The following is a 15,306-nucleotide window of genomic DNA, read 5'->3' as shown; positions in this document are numbered from 1 at the left end:
TGAGTAGCTTTTGGGAAACTGGTCTGGAGCATGTGGACTGCTTTCCAGCCAGTCCAGTGGTTTTAAGGGACAGGGAACTTAGCATGTGTTTAGAGGAGGGGTGGCCTACACTCTCACCTGACTCTGACCTAAATTCTTTGGGGTTTTGGATATATAAGGGCAGCCTCATGTGACCTTTCTATGTGTGTAGGCTTGGGCCTCAAGAACCAAGCCCCATGAGCAGTTCCTTTCCACCCACCCCATGAGGAACTTTGTGCCAGGTCCTGGCCAACCATGAGTAGGCCAGGGACATTTCCTTACCAGGGACTTTTTGAAGTGGATTGAAGAGAACAATAAAGAGGAACCTCTGAGGCCCTGCAGCTAGGATTCAATCCCAACTCTGCCACCCCTTGGAGCCTCAGTTTTTTCACCTGCAAAATGGAAATAATTATATTTTGTAACTAGTCTGCCTTATAAGATTGACTTATTGAGGTGAATGCAGAAAATGGGGCCTGGATGAAGACCTGGAATCAGAGAACCTAAAACTGACAGACAGCTTGTGTACTTTTTCATTTATGAGGCTAGGTCTTGACCTGTAGCACAGGGTGGCCTCGAACTCATGAAGCTCCTGCCTCGGCTTTCTACATGCTAAAACTGCAGATGTATACCACTGCTTCATGAGATTGCAGGCATGCTCAGCTGCACATCCACACACATGCTTATCTTCATACTTCCTCATACTGCATGGATGTGATCTGACTTTCACATCCACAGACAAAACTTTCACATCCACAGACAAACTCACAAGTGTGTTTATTCATATGTGTGCACATATGTACCCCCACACACTGTTTCAAAGCAGATTCTGCTAAGAAGACCATGAAAATTCACACTGACCTTGCCCCCATTCATAAACACCTGGTGACTTTGGCTTTTATTTATTTATTTATTTTTGAGACAGGGTTTCTCTGTACAGCCTTGACTGTCCTGTAACTCACTTTGTAGACCAAGTTGGCCTCAGATCCATAGAGATCCACCTGCTTCTGCCTCCTGAGTGCTGGGATTAAAGGAGTGCATCACCACGCTGGGCTGACAGCTTTATTTATTTATGTATTTTATGTTTATGGGTACTTTGTCTGCACGTACATCTGCACATGAGAAGAAGGCTTCAGACAGTTGTGAGCTGTTATGTGGGTGCTGGGAATTGAACTCAGAACCTTAGGAAGAGCAGTGAGTGCTCTTAACCTCTGAACTGTCTTTTCAACCCTGATTTTGTTTTTTGAGACAGGGTCTCACTACACAGCTTAGGCTGCTTCAAACACACAGCCTTACCCTCCTGACTCCGGAGATTACAAATGTGCACCGCCATGTTCTTAATCTGTATTCATTCACACGCTGTGTTCACCACCATGGACTTGCTGTTCTCAGGGCTGCCAGCTCAACACTGGCCACAGGCTGGTGGGTTCAAGAATTCTGCCCCAAGGATAGCCACAGCCTACTCCCGGGTCCACCCACAAACTTAGCAAGTACCCTCCTCTAGGCTTCACTGGCTCTGCTTTCTCTGCCCTAAATGTGCTTCTGTTTGATCAGTCCCTCTTACCCTTCAAAACGTCCCCTGAAGGGACTCCTTTTTGCTGCTTCAGCCAGAAGCAGCTCTCTACCCACTCCCGTCCCTACTTTCCCTTGCAACTTTTCAGTGTCTCAACCTGCTCACTCTCACTCTGGGTTCTTCCCAAGAGAAACCCCTGAACCCAGAGAGGGACCATTTGCTCTCATGCTCCTTTCAACGCCCAGCTCAGAGCACTGGATCGGGAATGAGTCATATCCATACCGTGGGTATATGCACAGATCAGTGCTCAGAGGAGCCAGGTAAAACCAGGGCCTTGTGACTGCCTTCCAAGCTTCTCACACCATTCTCTAGAAGAGCTGGGGTCCAGAGACTGTTGTGTGCACAGTTCCTGACGTGGATGTTCTCCAAGACTCTCACTAGGCACTGTCTCTAGATGCTGATGTCCTGACCACTAGCCCTGGGAGCATGGCCTATTGGAGGGTTAAATAAGTTCAGGACAGACCTCAGGGCTCGCTTTATCCACTTTGGGCAGACAGTTACTTCAACCCACTACAGTAGACAGATTTCTTAAGGTGCCCAAAGATCCACCCTCAGGCAGTACTTTCCAGAGTTTTGTCCAGGGCATCATAACCAATCAAGGTAACATAGAAAGTTCTAGGCCAGCCTAGGCTACAAAGTTAGACTCTGTACCAAAGGCAAAATAATCAGACAAACACCACAAAAAGTAATACAGAGCCAGTTAGTGGTGGCGCACACCTTTAATCCCTGCACTTGGAGGGAGAAGCAGGTGGATTTCTGTGAGTTCGAGGCCACCCTGGTCTATAAAGCGAGTTCCAAGACAGGCTCCAAAGCTACACAGAGAAACCATGTTTCAAAAAAACAAAACAAAACCAAAACAACAAACAAATAAACAATGCAGATTCCAGAACCCTTCCTGAATCATGGCTGCTGAGGTGGAGCCCAGGGCTCAGGAGTGACAATGGGTCAGTCCTCTGGTGTAGTCCTGATTATGGAACTGACCATCACACTGCCCAGTTCACATTCTGGCATTTCCATCACTGCTCCTTAAACAAGTCCCTTACCTTTGCCGCGTCTGCTTCCTGGTCTGTGAGACAGAGGAGACAACAGTCCTGTTGGACAGCTAGAAGAGTTCAGTGAGATCGTGAAACACAGGAGCCAGCGCCCTGCTTTGCGGAACCAACAGCGTGGATTGTTATGATTGCAGCAGCCTTCTCACGGCCCGGGACTTTCAAGTGAGGAGCAGAGTGTTGACGTTTTATTTCAAGGAGGAAACCTGTTGAAGGTTTTCTGGACAGATAGAAGCCTTAGTCTAGGAAAGCCCTTGCCCAGAAAGCCATGCCACCTAGTGGCTGTTATGCGGGAACATGCCACTCAGTTGAGGCCCAGGGCTTGGCTTGCCATAGCCTTTACTCTGCCTTCTGCCCGTTGGCAACCTCCCATCCTACCCCATTGCCCTGGAAGTCTAACTGGCTTAACACCAGTCCTGGCACCTCCTACTAGTTTAGTAATAAAACTGGAGACTCAGATCATCTTTCCCTGGCAGGGAGGTCTCCTGGCACAGAGTCAAGTGGAAGGGAGGATACCTGAGGAAGACAGCTCCTTAGTGGCCACCGTTTACAGTCTCAAACTCTCAAGGAGTCTGTTTTATTCTTTTATGATTGATTCTTATTTGGGATTGTATGGCTTTTTGCAGTGGCATTTCAGTTGTATTGTAACAAATAAAGCCTGCCTGAAGATCTGAGAGTAAAACAGCCTCATTGGTCAGCCTTACAGACTAGGGAACAGTAATATGCACCTTTAACTCCAGCAGCCACACTAGTTGCCATAGAAACCGGGAGGTGCATGCCTTTAATCCCAGCCCTAGAGAGGACTGATTATAAAATGGGAGGAAACAACTCTCAACACACAGTCTCATTCTGAGATTCCTGGAGGCAGGATGGATCACCATTTCAGACTGAGGTTCAAGTAAGAGTTGGTGGCTGGCTGCTTTGCTTTTCAGATCTTCAGACTGAAACCCAATATCTCTCTCTGAGTTTTTATTAATTGTGCATCAGGTTTTTTTCTCCGATTTTTTTTTTTTTGGTCTCTCAGTAGAATTTAAGCTCCTTGTAGGCCAAACTCGACTGCTAAAATTCTTACACCTACCTTAACAGAACAGGTGATATCTATATTTATATCTACATCCATACCCTGATTGATATAATAGATTCTGAGGCTTAAATCCAGACCTTCACATATGCTAGGTAGTCACTGTACTAATGAGCTATAAAACCAATTCTAGTATCTCCACTTAAAACAATCCCGGCTAGCGAGTGGCAGAATGAGGAATTGAGGATAAGTCTGTCTGATGGTCAAAACTTCACGTTCAGAGTCTCAACGCTCAACCGAGTTCATTTCTGCTGGGAAGATGAACACAGGGATGTGTTGAGCTGTGCAGTTTGGCTGTGGCAGCAGCAATGATGTCCCAGGAGGCATTTATGAGAGCTTAGGGGATGTTCTCTGTCAGCACTGTAGAAGGCAAGTCCTGCTGGGCTGACTCCTGCCTGCTTGAAGCTCCCAGGTTAGTTAAACAGAGATGCATATTTTCATCTCTTCACTGTAGTACAGACCACACAAAGATCCAGACAAGAGTACCAAGTGCTTGAAGACACTGTCATTGTCAGCTTGAGCTGATGTCACAAAATATCATAGATTGTGATGCTTAAGTGACAGAAATTGATTTCTCCAATCCTGGAACCGAGACATCCATGATCAGGGTGCCAGCCAGTTTGGTTCTGGTGAGCAGGACTCTTCCTGGTGTGTAGATAGCCACCTTCTTCCTGTATCCTCTCACAGGAACAGAGAAACTCCAACGTGTTTTTTAAGGTGCTGAGGGTCAAATCACGTGTTTGCACATGGCAGGCAAGCACTGTATCTCTGAGTTTTCTTTATATGGCCACTGTTCCCACTATAAAGGTTACATCTTGATGACCTAATTACTTTCCAGTGCCATCACATTTAGTACTGTCATTATATGAATGTTGAGGAGACACAGACATTTAGTCCATAGCTAGTACTGACTATGGGTAGTTAGGGGTCAGGTTTAGGGCCCTGGGAAGGCAAAAAGGACTATCAGGGAACAGATTTAGGCAGAGAAGATGACAGAAACAAAGAAAAACCAGACAAGGCCTCTTTGAGGACTGGTAAGGGTTTCAGGTTTTTCATTTGTTTATTTGTTTTGAGACAGAATTTCATTGTCATCCCGGCTGGTCTGGAACTTGCTGTGTAGACCAGGCTAGCATCAAGCTCACAAAGATATAGTTGCCTCCTGAGTGTCGTGGATAAGGGCTCCAAACTTGGTGGGGGTCTAGAATGTACTGATGAAGATAGTGATGATGTAAAGGGGGAAAAGGAGTTTGTTGAGATCAAGGAAGGCTTAAGAGGTTAGAAAAAGATGATTGTGTATGCTGGGGACTTTGCAAAAAATCACAAATGTCTAAAGTACTTCCAGTGTGTTCTTTGACTCTGATTCATTCTGCCAAGGCCTACGCTGTGCAGATTTGAACACGGCATTTTACACCCCCAAGGCTTCCTTTCCTTCACTCTGACAATGGGGTCCAAGCATCAGAGCTTTGGGAAGATTTCTACAAAATTACATACATGAAAATGCTGTATCTAACTTTCCGTCTCCATTTCTTCCTCTGTAAAATGGGGAGAAGTCCTGTCCAGTCTAACTGGGAAAGGGTGCTGTGACTGTATTTATCTGAGAGCCGATGGCCAGAGTCCAGCTAATGAGTCTCTGCTGAGTGCTTTGTCCCCAACACCATTGTTTGTCTTTCTTTGCTTTGTCTGGAGATGGGGTCTTCTGTATCGTAGACTGATTAAGGGTAACCTTGAACTTCTGATCCTCCAGCCTTCACCCTGAGTGCTGGATTTCAGGTATACACCACCAGGGTAGGAACATGTGGTGCTGGGATTGAACCTAGAGTTCCGTGAGTGTTAAGTAAGCGCTCTCACCCTATGATGCCACCTTCCAAGACTGGCACAGTATTTGATTTATTTACAAGAGACATGCACTCATAAAAGAAGAGCGCAAGAACTGTAATCATTGCGGTAGAGCACTTGCCTTGCACACATGAAATCCTAGGTCCAAGCCCCAGTACTAGGAAGTGGGGCAGGGAAGGACATAAGCAGGCCACAAAATTGGGTCAGCCGTTTGCTTGCCAATCTGAGTTTGATCCCAGAACCCATGCAATGGTGGATATAACTGACTACTGAGAGTTGTTCTCTGATATACACACACCTACACTATACAAAAATAAAGAAATATTTAATTAGAAAAACAAAACTCAACAAAGAAGATGCCAGCTTGGTGTGGTGGTCTATTCCTGTATTCTCAACACCTGGGAGCTCGAGAGAGGAGGATCAGGAGTTCAAGGCCATCTTAGACTCTGTAAGTGAATTCTAGGCCAGCCTTGGCCACACAGCAAGACCTTATTTCAAATAAGAGCTGGAATCCCTGTACTTGGGAGGCAGAGGTAGGTGGATCACTGAGTTAGAAGCAAGCTTGGTCTACATATCGAGTTCCTGGCTAGCCAAAGCTACATAACGAAATCCTATAGAAAGGAAAAAACAAAAAAACAAAACAAATCAACCAAAAGACAAAAAACAAACAAACAAACAAAAAAACCAAAAGACAGCAGTTGGGCCTGGGTTCCCGCTGCAAGTTCTAAGCCAACATGGACTACAAGGGTCCAAAGTTAAACATACTCTCAAAACAACAATAATAACAAAAAGAAAGAAAAGGAAAGTAAAAAAAAAAAAGAAAGGAAGGAAGGAAGGAAGGAAGGAAGGAAGAAAGAAAGAAAGAAAGAAAGAAAGAAAGAAGGAAAGAAAGAAAGAAAGAAGGAAAGAAAAGGAAGGAAAAACCAAACCAAAACAAAAGCAAAAAGCGACTAAGACACAGCCTCACAAGAAGTTTGGGCACGCAGCTTCTTGCGACCCGCCCCCGCGTCAATGCCCCCAATCAGGAGCGCGCCTGTTCGTGACGTCATCTTCCCGCGACTGAGCGGGCGGAAGGCGCGGTTTCTCCTCTGAGCGGTGGCACTGAGGCTATGGGTAGCCAGGAGGTGCTGGGCCAGGCAGCCCGACTGGCCTCCTCGAGTCTCCTGCTGCAGGTACTCTGCTGCGCCAACTTCAGCACCTCGCGGGGAAGCTGTCCTGATTTCCCCGCGCTACCCGGTTCCCTGGGAGTCCACGGCGGCAGGGAGGGGCGCCGGGTTAGGAGTCAGAAGACCGCGGTCGGACTCTTGGCGGAATGACTGCAAACTTGTCATTTTCTTTCTGAAGATTGCATTTCCATGTAGCCATAGGACACAGTTTAATCCAATAGGAGAGACAGAGGCTACTTCGGCCCAAGTATCTTACTTTAAGGGGTTCATTTCCTGTGTGTTCCATTCTTGGTTATCAAACACCTTTCAGCAACGCTGATTCGCACTGTTTAGAGAGACCATAAGGCATAGCTAAGACAGGGATCTGGGTTCAGGCAGTACTTGATGCGTGACCCAGGATAAATCACTTCAGCCCCCTAGCCTTAGCTACTTATTGACAGAATGAGAGTAATAGTATCTAATTCAGAAAGCAATTTGCAAGTATTGCTTGGGATCATTTGAATAAGCACACTTAGCACAGCACCTGTATTTTAAACTGCCTCTTCTGTGTGTCTTTGACAGACATTTTTGCCCCTTTTTCCCCCCCAGATGTCAACCAATGGGTTGTGAACCCTTTGGCAAACCGCTATCTTAAAAGAATATTTGCATTAGGATTCATAACAGTAACAAGATTACAATTTTGAAGTAGCTACGAAAATAATTTTATGGTTGGGGGAGGTCACTACAACATGAGGAACTATATTAAAAGGTCGTTGCGTTAGGAAGGTGAGAACCACTGATCCGAATGGTATATAAAGATTCTTTCTGACGGATTAGTCAGTTTTTCTAAGTCAAGTTCCTCATTTTTCCCACTGCCCTCACTCTCCAACTTGTCAATCCAATTGCACAGAAGCCCAGAATCACCCTTCACCATTATCTTAGGCACTAAGAGGTTAGGAGAGAGAACCTGGCTGAGTTAGACAGGTTAGAGGACTGCTTTTTTTTTTTTAAATATTTATTTATTTTATTATTATGTATACAACATTCTGTCTGTATGTATGTCTGCAGGCCAGAAGAGGGCACCAGACCTCATTACAGATGGTTGTGAGCCACCATGTGGTTGCTGGGAATTGAACTCAGGATCTTTGGAAGAGCAGGCAATGCTCTTAACCACTGAGCCATCTCTCCAGCCCCAGAGGGCTGCTTTTAAGATAAGAATTACTTGGCTTAGGTGTGTGTGTGGTGGTCTTTAATCCCAGCACTCAGGAGGTAGGGCCGAGTGGAAAAAAAAGAAGAAGAAAAAGAAAACTAAAGTAAAAAAAAAAAAATTGCTTGGCTTTTTTGAGCATCAGTCATTTGGGTTTTTTGTTTGTTTATTTGTTTTTGAAACAGGGTCTCTCTGTGCCTCCCTGACTGTCCTAGAGCTCACAGTGTAGACCAGGCTGGCCTTGAACTTGAAAGTCTGTTCTGCCTCTGCCTTCTGAGTGCTGGGTTTATAGGCGTGTGCCACACCACTCCTGGCATTTTAATTTTTTACTTTCTTTTTATTTCTTGAGAAAAGGTATTGCTTTGTAGTCCAGGCTGGTCTTGAATTCTCGATACTCTTGCTTCTCTGTTTACAAAGTGCTGAGATAACAGGCAGGCGCCACCATCCAAGAGCGTCCTCATTGAGAACAGAAATACAGCCTCACAGGGCCATTAGGAAGATTAGATAAAATCCTGTTATGTTCTGGCACATTACGTGGTACTTACCAATGCTAGCTACTTTTCTTAAGTGTAATAAGTTTGTGAACGGCAGTGTAGGGATGAAATAAGGTAATACAGATATAGGATAGAGAAAAGCGCTTTGCACATGGTGTGTGCTTAATGAGTGCTGGTCACTCGGTTTAACTCCGTTTGTCTAGTTCTTTGTTTTCCTACTTCACAATATATGTGACTTCAGTGTGTTATACATAGAGTTAATTTTTCCAGAGAAAAAGAAACAGGTTATAGAAGACACGCAGGAGTCGGAGTCAAATGACTTAACCATAGAATTCACCTGTTTGCTGTTTGTTCTTAGGCAGACCCTTTCTTTCTGAGTTTTGTTTGTGGCACATTTGCCTGGTTGTTGTTTGGTGTTGAGAGTTGAACCTAGAGCTCTACATGTTCTAAGCAAGTGTTTTATCACCGAGCTATGTTCTCAGCTCTGGCTGGCTTTTGCTGTTTTGCTTTCGACATGATCTATTTAGCCCTGGCTGGATGAGAATTCTCTAGGTAGACCAGGCTGGTCTCAAACTCAATAGGTTTGCCTGTTCTGCTTTGTGAATGCTGGGATTAAAGGTTTGTATCACCATGACTAGCCTGCTTGGTTGTTTTTAAGGGTCAAATAATTAATAAATGTAAAAGCTTTTATAAATGTAAAGTCCTTTATGAAAGTAAGTAGAGGTTATGTTGCTAATAAGGACCACTTGGTGGCCTTAAAGCACAGGGTAGCTCTAGGAACCCTTCTTAGGTTTATCAGGAGTTATTAGACCAAACCTTTATTCAGAACAATTAGAAGATACTGATATGACTTAAGACTTTAAGTGTCTTGGACAATAATAACTTTTTAAATGTACAATTTGTAATCAGTGTTTATTATTGTATAAGATGGTGGGCTTTATAATTGTATATATGGATTTTTTGAATAATTCTTTGATTGTTTTAGTTCAGTCCTTTATGCTTCCTTAAGTTATAATGCTGATACTTACGGTAGCTTTGCAGCAGCATTTTATTATGTAATTTGTAAGTCTTAATTTGAGCTAGTGACCATATTATGTTTTTATTGCCTTTATACATTAAAAATGCTTTCACTTCTATAATCTTATTTTAGTCTTGTAATCAACCTTATGAGATATTTAGCCTCATTTGACAGAGGAAGTTGAAGCTTGTAAAAATTAGAAGATGATGCATGCATTTAAAGCTAAGTGATGGGTTGAGACTCAGCTGATACTTTATTAGGCTACGAATTGGTTCCCCACCACCAGCACTGAGTGCAGAGTTTGGCATGTATACATGAACCTACGTGTTTCTGAGAGGCTTCAGAGCTTCTGTCAGATAGAGAAGATCACCTATGACTGACTCCATAAACATGGTGATATTCTTGACACTGGTAGCACTTTAAGAATGGCCTAGAGTGTTAATGGCCCAGACATTTTCAGACCATGGTAGTCCTCTAGTCTCCACTGATGGAATCTTCTATGGGTAACCTTGAGCATGCTTAACACTGAAGTGACTTGTCATTTGTGATGGGGAGGAGAGAGCGAGTGAGACTTGCATCCTGTTTAGCAGCTCCATTTGGGAGCCCCATTTAATTGCAGGTTCTTGTTTTCCTATATCTCATGGGAAGGACTCTTTATTTAGATGGCTTTCTTCTTTGTTTGTTTGTTTGTTTGTTTGTTTGTTTATTTTTGGCTTTTCAGGACAGAGTTTCTCTGTGTAGCCTTGGCTGTCTGTCCTGGAACTTGCCCTGTAGACCAAACTGGCCTCAAACTCAGAGATTCATCTGCCTCTGTCTCTCCGGTGCTAGGATTAAAGGCAGGCGCCACCACTGCCCTGCCTAGCTCTTGGGTGCTTTTCTTTAGTGGACAGATTTGAAAGTCTTAGGATGTGTCTGTGTTAAATGACAATAGCTAGATGCTGTTTTCCCATTCCCATTTCATGTTATCTTATTACTACAATTGTTATTTAAAAGATGCATCAACTCCTTTCTGGAAAGGGGTAAGTATTCAATAAACATAGTGTTTCCTGTATAAATAAGGAAATCAAATTTTAAAGAGATTAAATATCCCAGGAATCCCTAGATATTGCCAGGCAGAGAAGAAGAAATTAGATCCCAGATTTTTCGTGAGCCTACCATACTCTGCGGCCTCTTGCTTTAGTGTGTTCAGTTTCTAAATAGGATTTGGGCATGTCTAGTCTTTTGATATTGTCATCCAGAAATGTGTTGGGTGTCCTCCATAACTATCTGGGACGCAAGTGGCCCATTGGCTGTAGGCTGGATGTGTCTGGAGGTTTAGCTAGGGCCCTGAATAAATGTGAACCACTATTGCAGTTCTCGCTCTGTCACCTTCACTTTGAGTCTGAAGACTGAATCGGCCTGGCCTCTCTATCTCCTTAGTAAATAAGGGAGACTCTCACATTCCTTCCTGGATTCTTTGCTCCCTGCTTAGGATGGCAAGAGCCTCTAAGGAATTACAGTTTACAGAAACCAAGTGAGATAAGTGTCTTAGAGATGAGTCTCCATGGCAGAGCTGCCATGTGATGTCACATCACATTGGGAAGGACAGCTCCACAGACATCCTTTCAGTGAAGTCAACACTCTAAACATAACTCATCTGTATTTTCTTACAGGTATTGTTTCGATTAATCACCTTTGTCTTGAATGCATTTATCCTTCGCTTCCTGTCAAAGGAGATCGTGGGCATAGTTAATGTCAGGTAAGAGGAAAGCACCCTGGCGCTGTCCGCAACTCTCGTCACGAATCACAGTTTTTTTCAGACTGTACCCATGTGCCACCCTCAGATTTTAGAACCATACCTTTCCCAGTAGTCGTGTGTTTTAGCAGTGGGCTGAAGAGAAGTGCAGGGTGGGGGATGAACGGTCCTGCTGTGTTTAATGGACCCATGCAGGGTTTCCATTAGCAACCTCCAAATGCACATTTCTCCCCCAGCTCTTCCGGGTTCTCTGCTCTCAGAAGCCAGGAGAGAGTGGGAGTAACTCATTGCAAACCTTGTCTCAGGTATAATCCAGTGTTCTTGTCCTGCTGACACAACACGGGAAGCAAGAGTTCTGCAGTTCGTGAGGATGTGCTTCATAATTGCAGGGCTGGAACAGCCAGCCCCCTTCGCCTCCGCCTCAGTGCTTTTAGAGTTGGGATAGGGTAGCTGGGATCAGAGCCTGAATCCTTGCGATTGATTCTGTGGAAAACGAACGTGTTCTGTCTTAGACCCAGCTTGTTTCTTCTCTGCTCAGGACACCCACACTTATTTTGTCTTCACAAGTGACAAAAAGACAAATGAAATGATGTCCTTGGAATTGCTCAGCTTCTCGGGTGTTTCTTCATCTTCTGATAAACAAGACAACAGTATGTTCCATACAGAATTTCCTGGTATTTACCAACCAAACGCTTATGGCGTTTTTCAAAGAGCCTAATGACAGTTCTCAAGCTTAGTTTTGTACTTGGTGAGGTTCATAGAGTCCTGAGACTGAGCTGAAGCAGAGAGGAGTTGTTGAGATACGCATTTGAAAAGCAGAAAGGAAGTGGAATCAGAGGTTTCTCTCGGGCATTCTTCTCCAGATTGTCAGTTGCCTGCCCTGACATCTTCACTGTTTGTGTGGCTTTGGCTCTTCTGCAATGTGGGTGGGCTACTGGGGAGCAGGATGCACCTTGACAGCTGCTTTTCTCTGGGTACAGGAAGACTGACCCAGGTGCTGGCCACCTGCAAGGAACTCAGGCAAATCCTACTGAGTGGAGGTTGCAGCAGCATCTAATGGCTGCTGCATTGCTGTTTGCCCTAAAACTCTTTGGCTAGCACCTCCGTGTGATGGAACCTCTGCTGATTTCACAGAGGTCCCCTTGCTAGTGGGCTGATAAGCTTGTCTTTTCCTTTTTATGACAAGGACCACACCTCTGCCCACAGCCATAGGGCTGCAGTCTCTCAGGTCACTGCAACACTTTCTGTCTCAGATGTAGCTGTAGGCACACACAGTCAAGTGTACCTTGTGTGGGTCCTAACGCTGATTGCCATGTGGATCAGATTGGTGGGGGGTCTTGTAAGAGACTTTGTGCTCTATATCCCCATCTGTGGTGTGGGATATACCACAGATTTGGTTTGGGAGTTTGTCTTTTCTGAGGTGCTCTACACATACACGGCAAGTGCTGAACCACTGAGCCACATCCCTAGTCTCCTTTTTACTTTTTATTTTGAGATAGGGTCTCTCTAAGTTGTTCAGGCTGGCCTTGAACTCATTCTGTAGCCCAGTAGGCCTTGAACTTGTCTTCCTGTCTCAGCTTCCCATATAGTTGGGATCACAAGTTTGAGCTACCAGGCTCACCATTGGTTTATGACCAATGACTTTTTTTGTTTTGTTTACTAGAAAATCTCAAAGAGTCTTTCAATAAAAAAATTAAAAACTAGCCTGGAGGCCTTACCAATTTCTACGTTTGCTTTGTAGACTAACCCTTCTTTACTCAACGACCGTCTTCCTGGCCAGGGAGGCCTTCCGAAGAGCCTGTCTGAGTGGCGGTACTCAGCGGGACTGGAGTCAGACCCTCAACCTCCTGTGGCTAACGTGAGTTGTGCTTTAGCAAATGACGAGTTTTAAGAACACACATGCCAAGACTGCCTAGTGAAATGACAGAGCCTGCCCACAGCTGTCTTCAAACTGGGTTTTGGGCTCTAGTTGTAGCAGAAGGAAGGGAGTCCGGTTGGAGATACTGCTTAGTTGGTCTCCTCTCTAGTCCCGGTAGGGCTCCTGGCTTCCTGCTCCACTTTTTTTATTCCTAATCTTTTTTGCCCTGTTTTTTTTTTTTTTTGCTTTTAGCAACTACTTTTTTGGTGTTAAAAAGTCTGGTAAGGCTTCTTTACACCTTTCTTCCATGCTTTAGAACATTCTTATAGACCAAGTATGTCAGTTGAAAATTAAAATGGTTTCTTTAGTTATATCCACGCCAGGAGGCCGGTGGCAGAGGTGTTTCCCAATGCTACTCTTGCATAACTGTTGCCTCACAGAAGTGCCTGTCAGAAGAGCTGGCAAGTGTCCATTTGATTGACAAGATGACTGCCAACTGTGTGCCCTGTGATACACACATGAAATGGGTGCCATGCTGGGGACTATTGGTTATTTGGGGTGCAAGATGTATAATGTCTGCCAGCCATTCTAATCATAGGCAACAAACAGGCTTTTCTGAAAACTTTTCTCCTTGACATAGTCTAAACCAGTGGGTGTAGTGTAGGTTTTGGCGTTAGATCACGATTGGGTCCTGTGTTTGTTCTTGGCCAAATCACAGGTCCCTTTCAGCCTCAGTTTCCTTCTAAGTGGGGATAATGACTGAGGATCACTGTGGAGTGCCCATGAGATGAAGGGGTCAGTCATAGTGCCAGGCAGGTAGGTGATGTCTCTACTCCCCGCTAACAGCTTCTTATTGTGGAGATTGTTTTTATGATGACGGTTGCTTTCATTCAATGTTGTTATTTTAATGTGTTTTTATACTTAAGACAAAACATTGTGTATTAAAAACATCTTTTCTATTCTTCTAGTGTCCCCCTGGGTCTATTTTGGTCCTTGCTCTTGGGCTGGGTCTGGCTGCAGTTGCTTGAAGTGCCCGATCCAAATGTGGTGCCCCACTACGGAGCTGGGGTGGTGCTCTTCGGTCTCTCGGCGGTGCTGGAGCTTCTGGGAGAGCCTCTCTGGGTCTTGGCACAAGCACACTTGTTTGTTAAGCTCAAGGTTGGTGACCCTCTTGTGAACAGGAAACGTGGGCAGTAAGAGAAAGTGTGGGGTTTTAGTCATTACTGACTGTTTTTGAGACAGGGTCTCACTGTGTAGCCCTGACTGCCTGGAATCGACAGAGATCCTGCCTGTGCCTACAAGTGCTGGGATTAAAGGTGTCGCCACCATGTCTGGAAGTGCAGTCTATCTACTTTTTTACTTCATTTTATGTGTCTGGGTGTTTTGCACTAGCTGGGTGCCTGGTTCTTCTGGAGGCCAGAAGAGGGGATTAGATCTGGAACTGGAATTATAGACAGATGCGAGCCACTATATGTGTCCAGGGAACTGGACCCGGGTCCTTTGGAAGAGAAGTTAGTGCATTTAACTTCTGAGACATCTCTCCAACCTCCAGGTGTGTGATATTTTTTAAAAAACTTTATAGGAAAGAATGATTTTTCTAGATTTGATAGTAGAGGACTAATTGTAAAAGGGTAACATGATAAATTTATTATTTTGAATTTATCAGATGGGCTGTGCTAGAGTTTGTTCCTGACAATTGAGTAATGAGGTGAACACAAGCGATCCCAGTACTCCAGAGACTGAAGCAGGATGGTGTGTTCAAGGCTCGTCCGTGTTACATTGCAGGATTTTATCTCAAAGACAAGTGGGTGCTAGGGAGATGGTTTAGTCAGCAAAGTGCTTGCTCTTCAAGACATGAGAACCTGAGTTACTATCCCTGGACCCATATTATAAACTATACCTGTAACCCCAGCACTGTGGGGCAGAGACAGGAGGATCCTGGTCCTGCTGGCCAGCCAGCCTAGCCAATCACTGAGCTTCAGGTCCAATGAGAGACCCTGTCTCAAAACATATAAGGTGGAGGGCCATAGAGGGAGACACCTGACCTTGATCACTGGCCCCTATGTGCCCTGCCCACGCCTGTGCACCTGCTATACATATATATACTTGTAGGTACGCATTGGTCATACACATACACACAGCAGGGGGATTACCTCTCTGTAGTATAAGTGAAAAGCCAATTTTGTAATAAGGAAGATAATCATTAGAATTAAAACTCAGCTCTATAAAATATTTCAAATTTTTTTAGTGATCTTGTTTAGTTGTATGCTAACATTGCTGTTTCTTTTCCTCTTT

The 15,306-nt window shown here is 44.5% G+C and overlaps 2 protein-coding genes across 4 annotated transcripts in view; one reads left to right on the top strand and one right to left on the bottom strand.

The window, feature by feature from the left end:
* The window catches only part of Prkcd (protein kinase C delta), a 55,180-nt gene extending 52,528 nt beyond the window's left edge, over positions 1-2,652 (bottom strand). Inside the window, exon 1 of the mRNA XM_085687760.2 lies at positions 2,632-2,652. The gene's annotated coding sequence lies outside the window, so the exon portion shown is untranslated. The remainder of the gene's footprint in view (positions 1-2,631) is intronic.
* Positions 2,653-6,614: 3,962 nt separating this feature from the next.
* The window catches only part of Rft1 (RFT1 glycolipid translocator homolog), a 47,721-nt gene continuing 39,029 nt past the window's right edge, over positions 6,615-15,306 (top strand). For all 3 annotated transcript variants that reach the window (XM_048421164.3, XM_048421163.3, XM_085687759.2), the window contains exons 1-4: positions 6,615-6,726; positions 11,071-11,156; positions 12,895-13,011; positions 13,980-14,169. In XM_048421164.3, the coding sequence (XP_048277121.3) occupies positions 6,664-6,726; positions 11,071-11,156; positions 12,895-13,011; positions 13,980-14,169 (456 nt within the window). In that variant the 5' untranslated portion in view covers positions 6,615-6,663. The remainder of the gene's footprint in view (positions 6,727-11,070; positions 11,157-12,894; positions 13,012-13,979; positions 14,170-15,306) is intronic.

This window comes from Myodes glareolus, chromosome 5 (assembly GCF_982192425.1).
Source record: "Myodes glareolus chromosome 5, mMyoGla1.1, whole genome shotgun sequence".
In the NCBI taxonomy this organism is placed as follows: domain Eukaryota; kingdom Metazoa; phylum Chordata; class Mammalia; order Rodentia; family Cricetidae; genus Myodes; species Myodes glareolus.
Note: the sequence above shows the minus strand (reverse complement) of the source record. Positions and strands in the feature narration are given on the sequence as shown.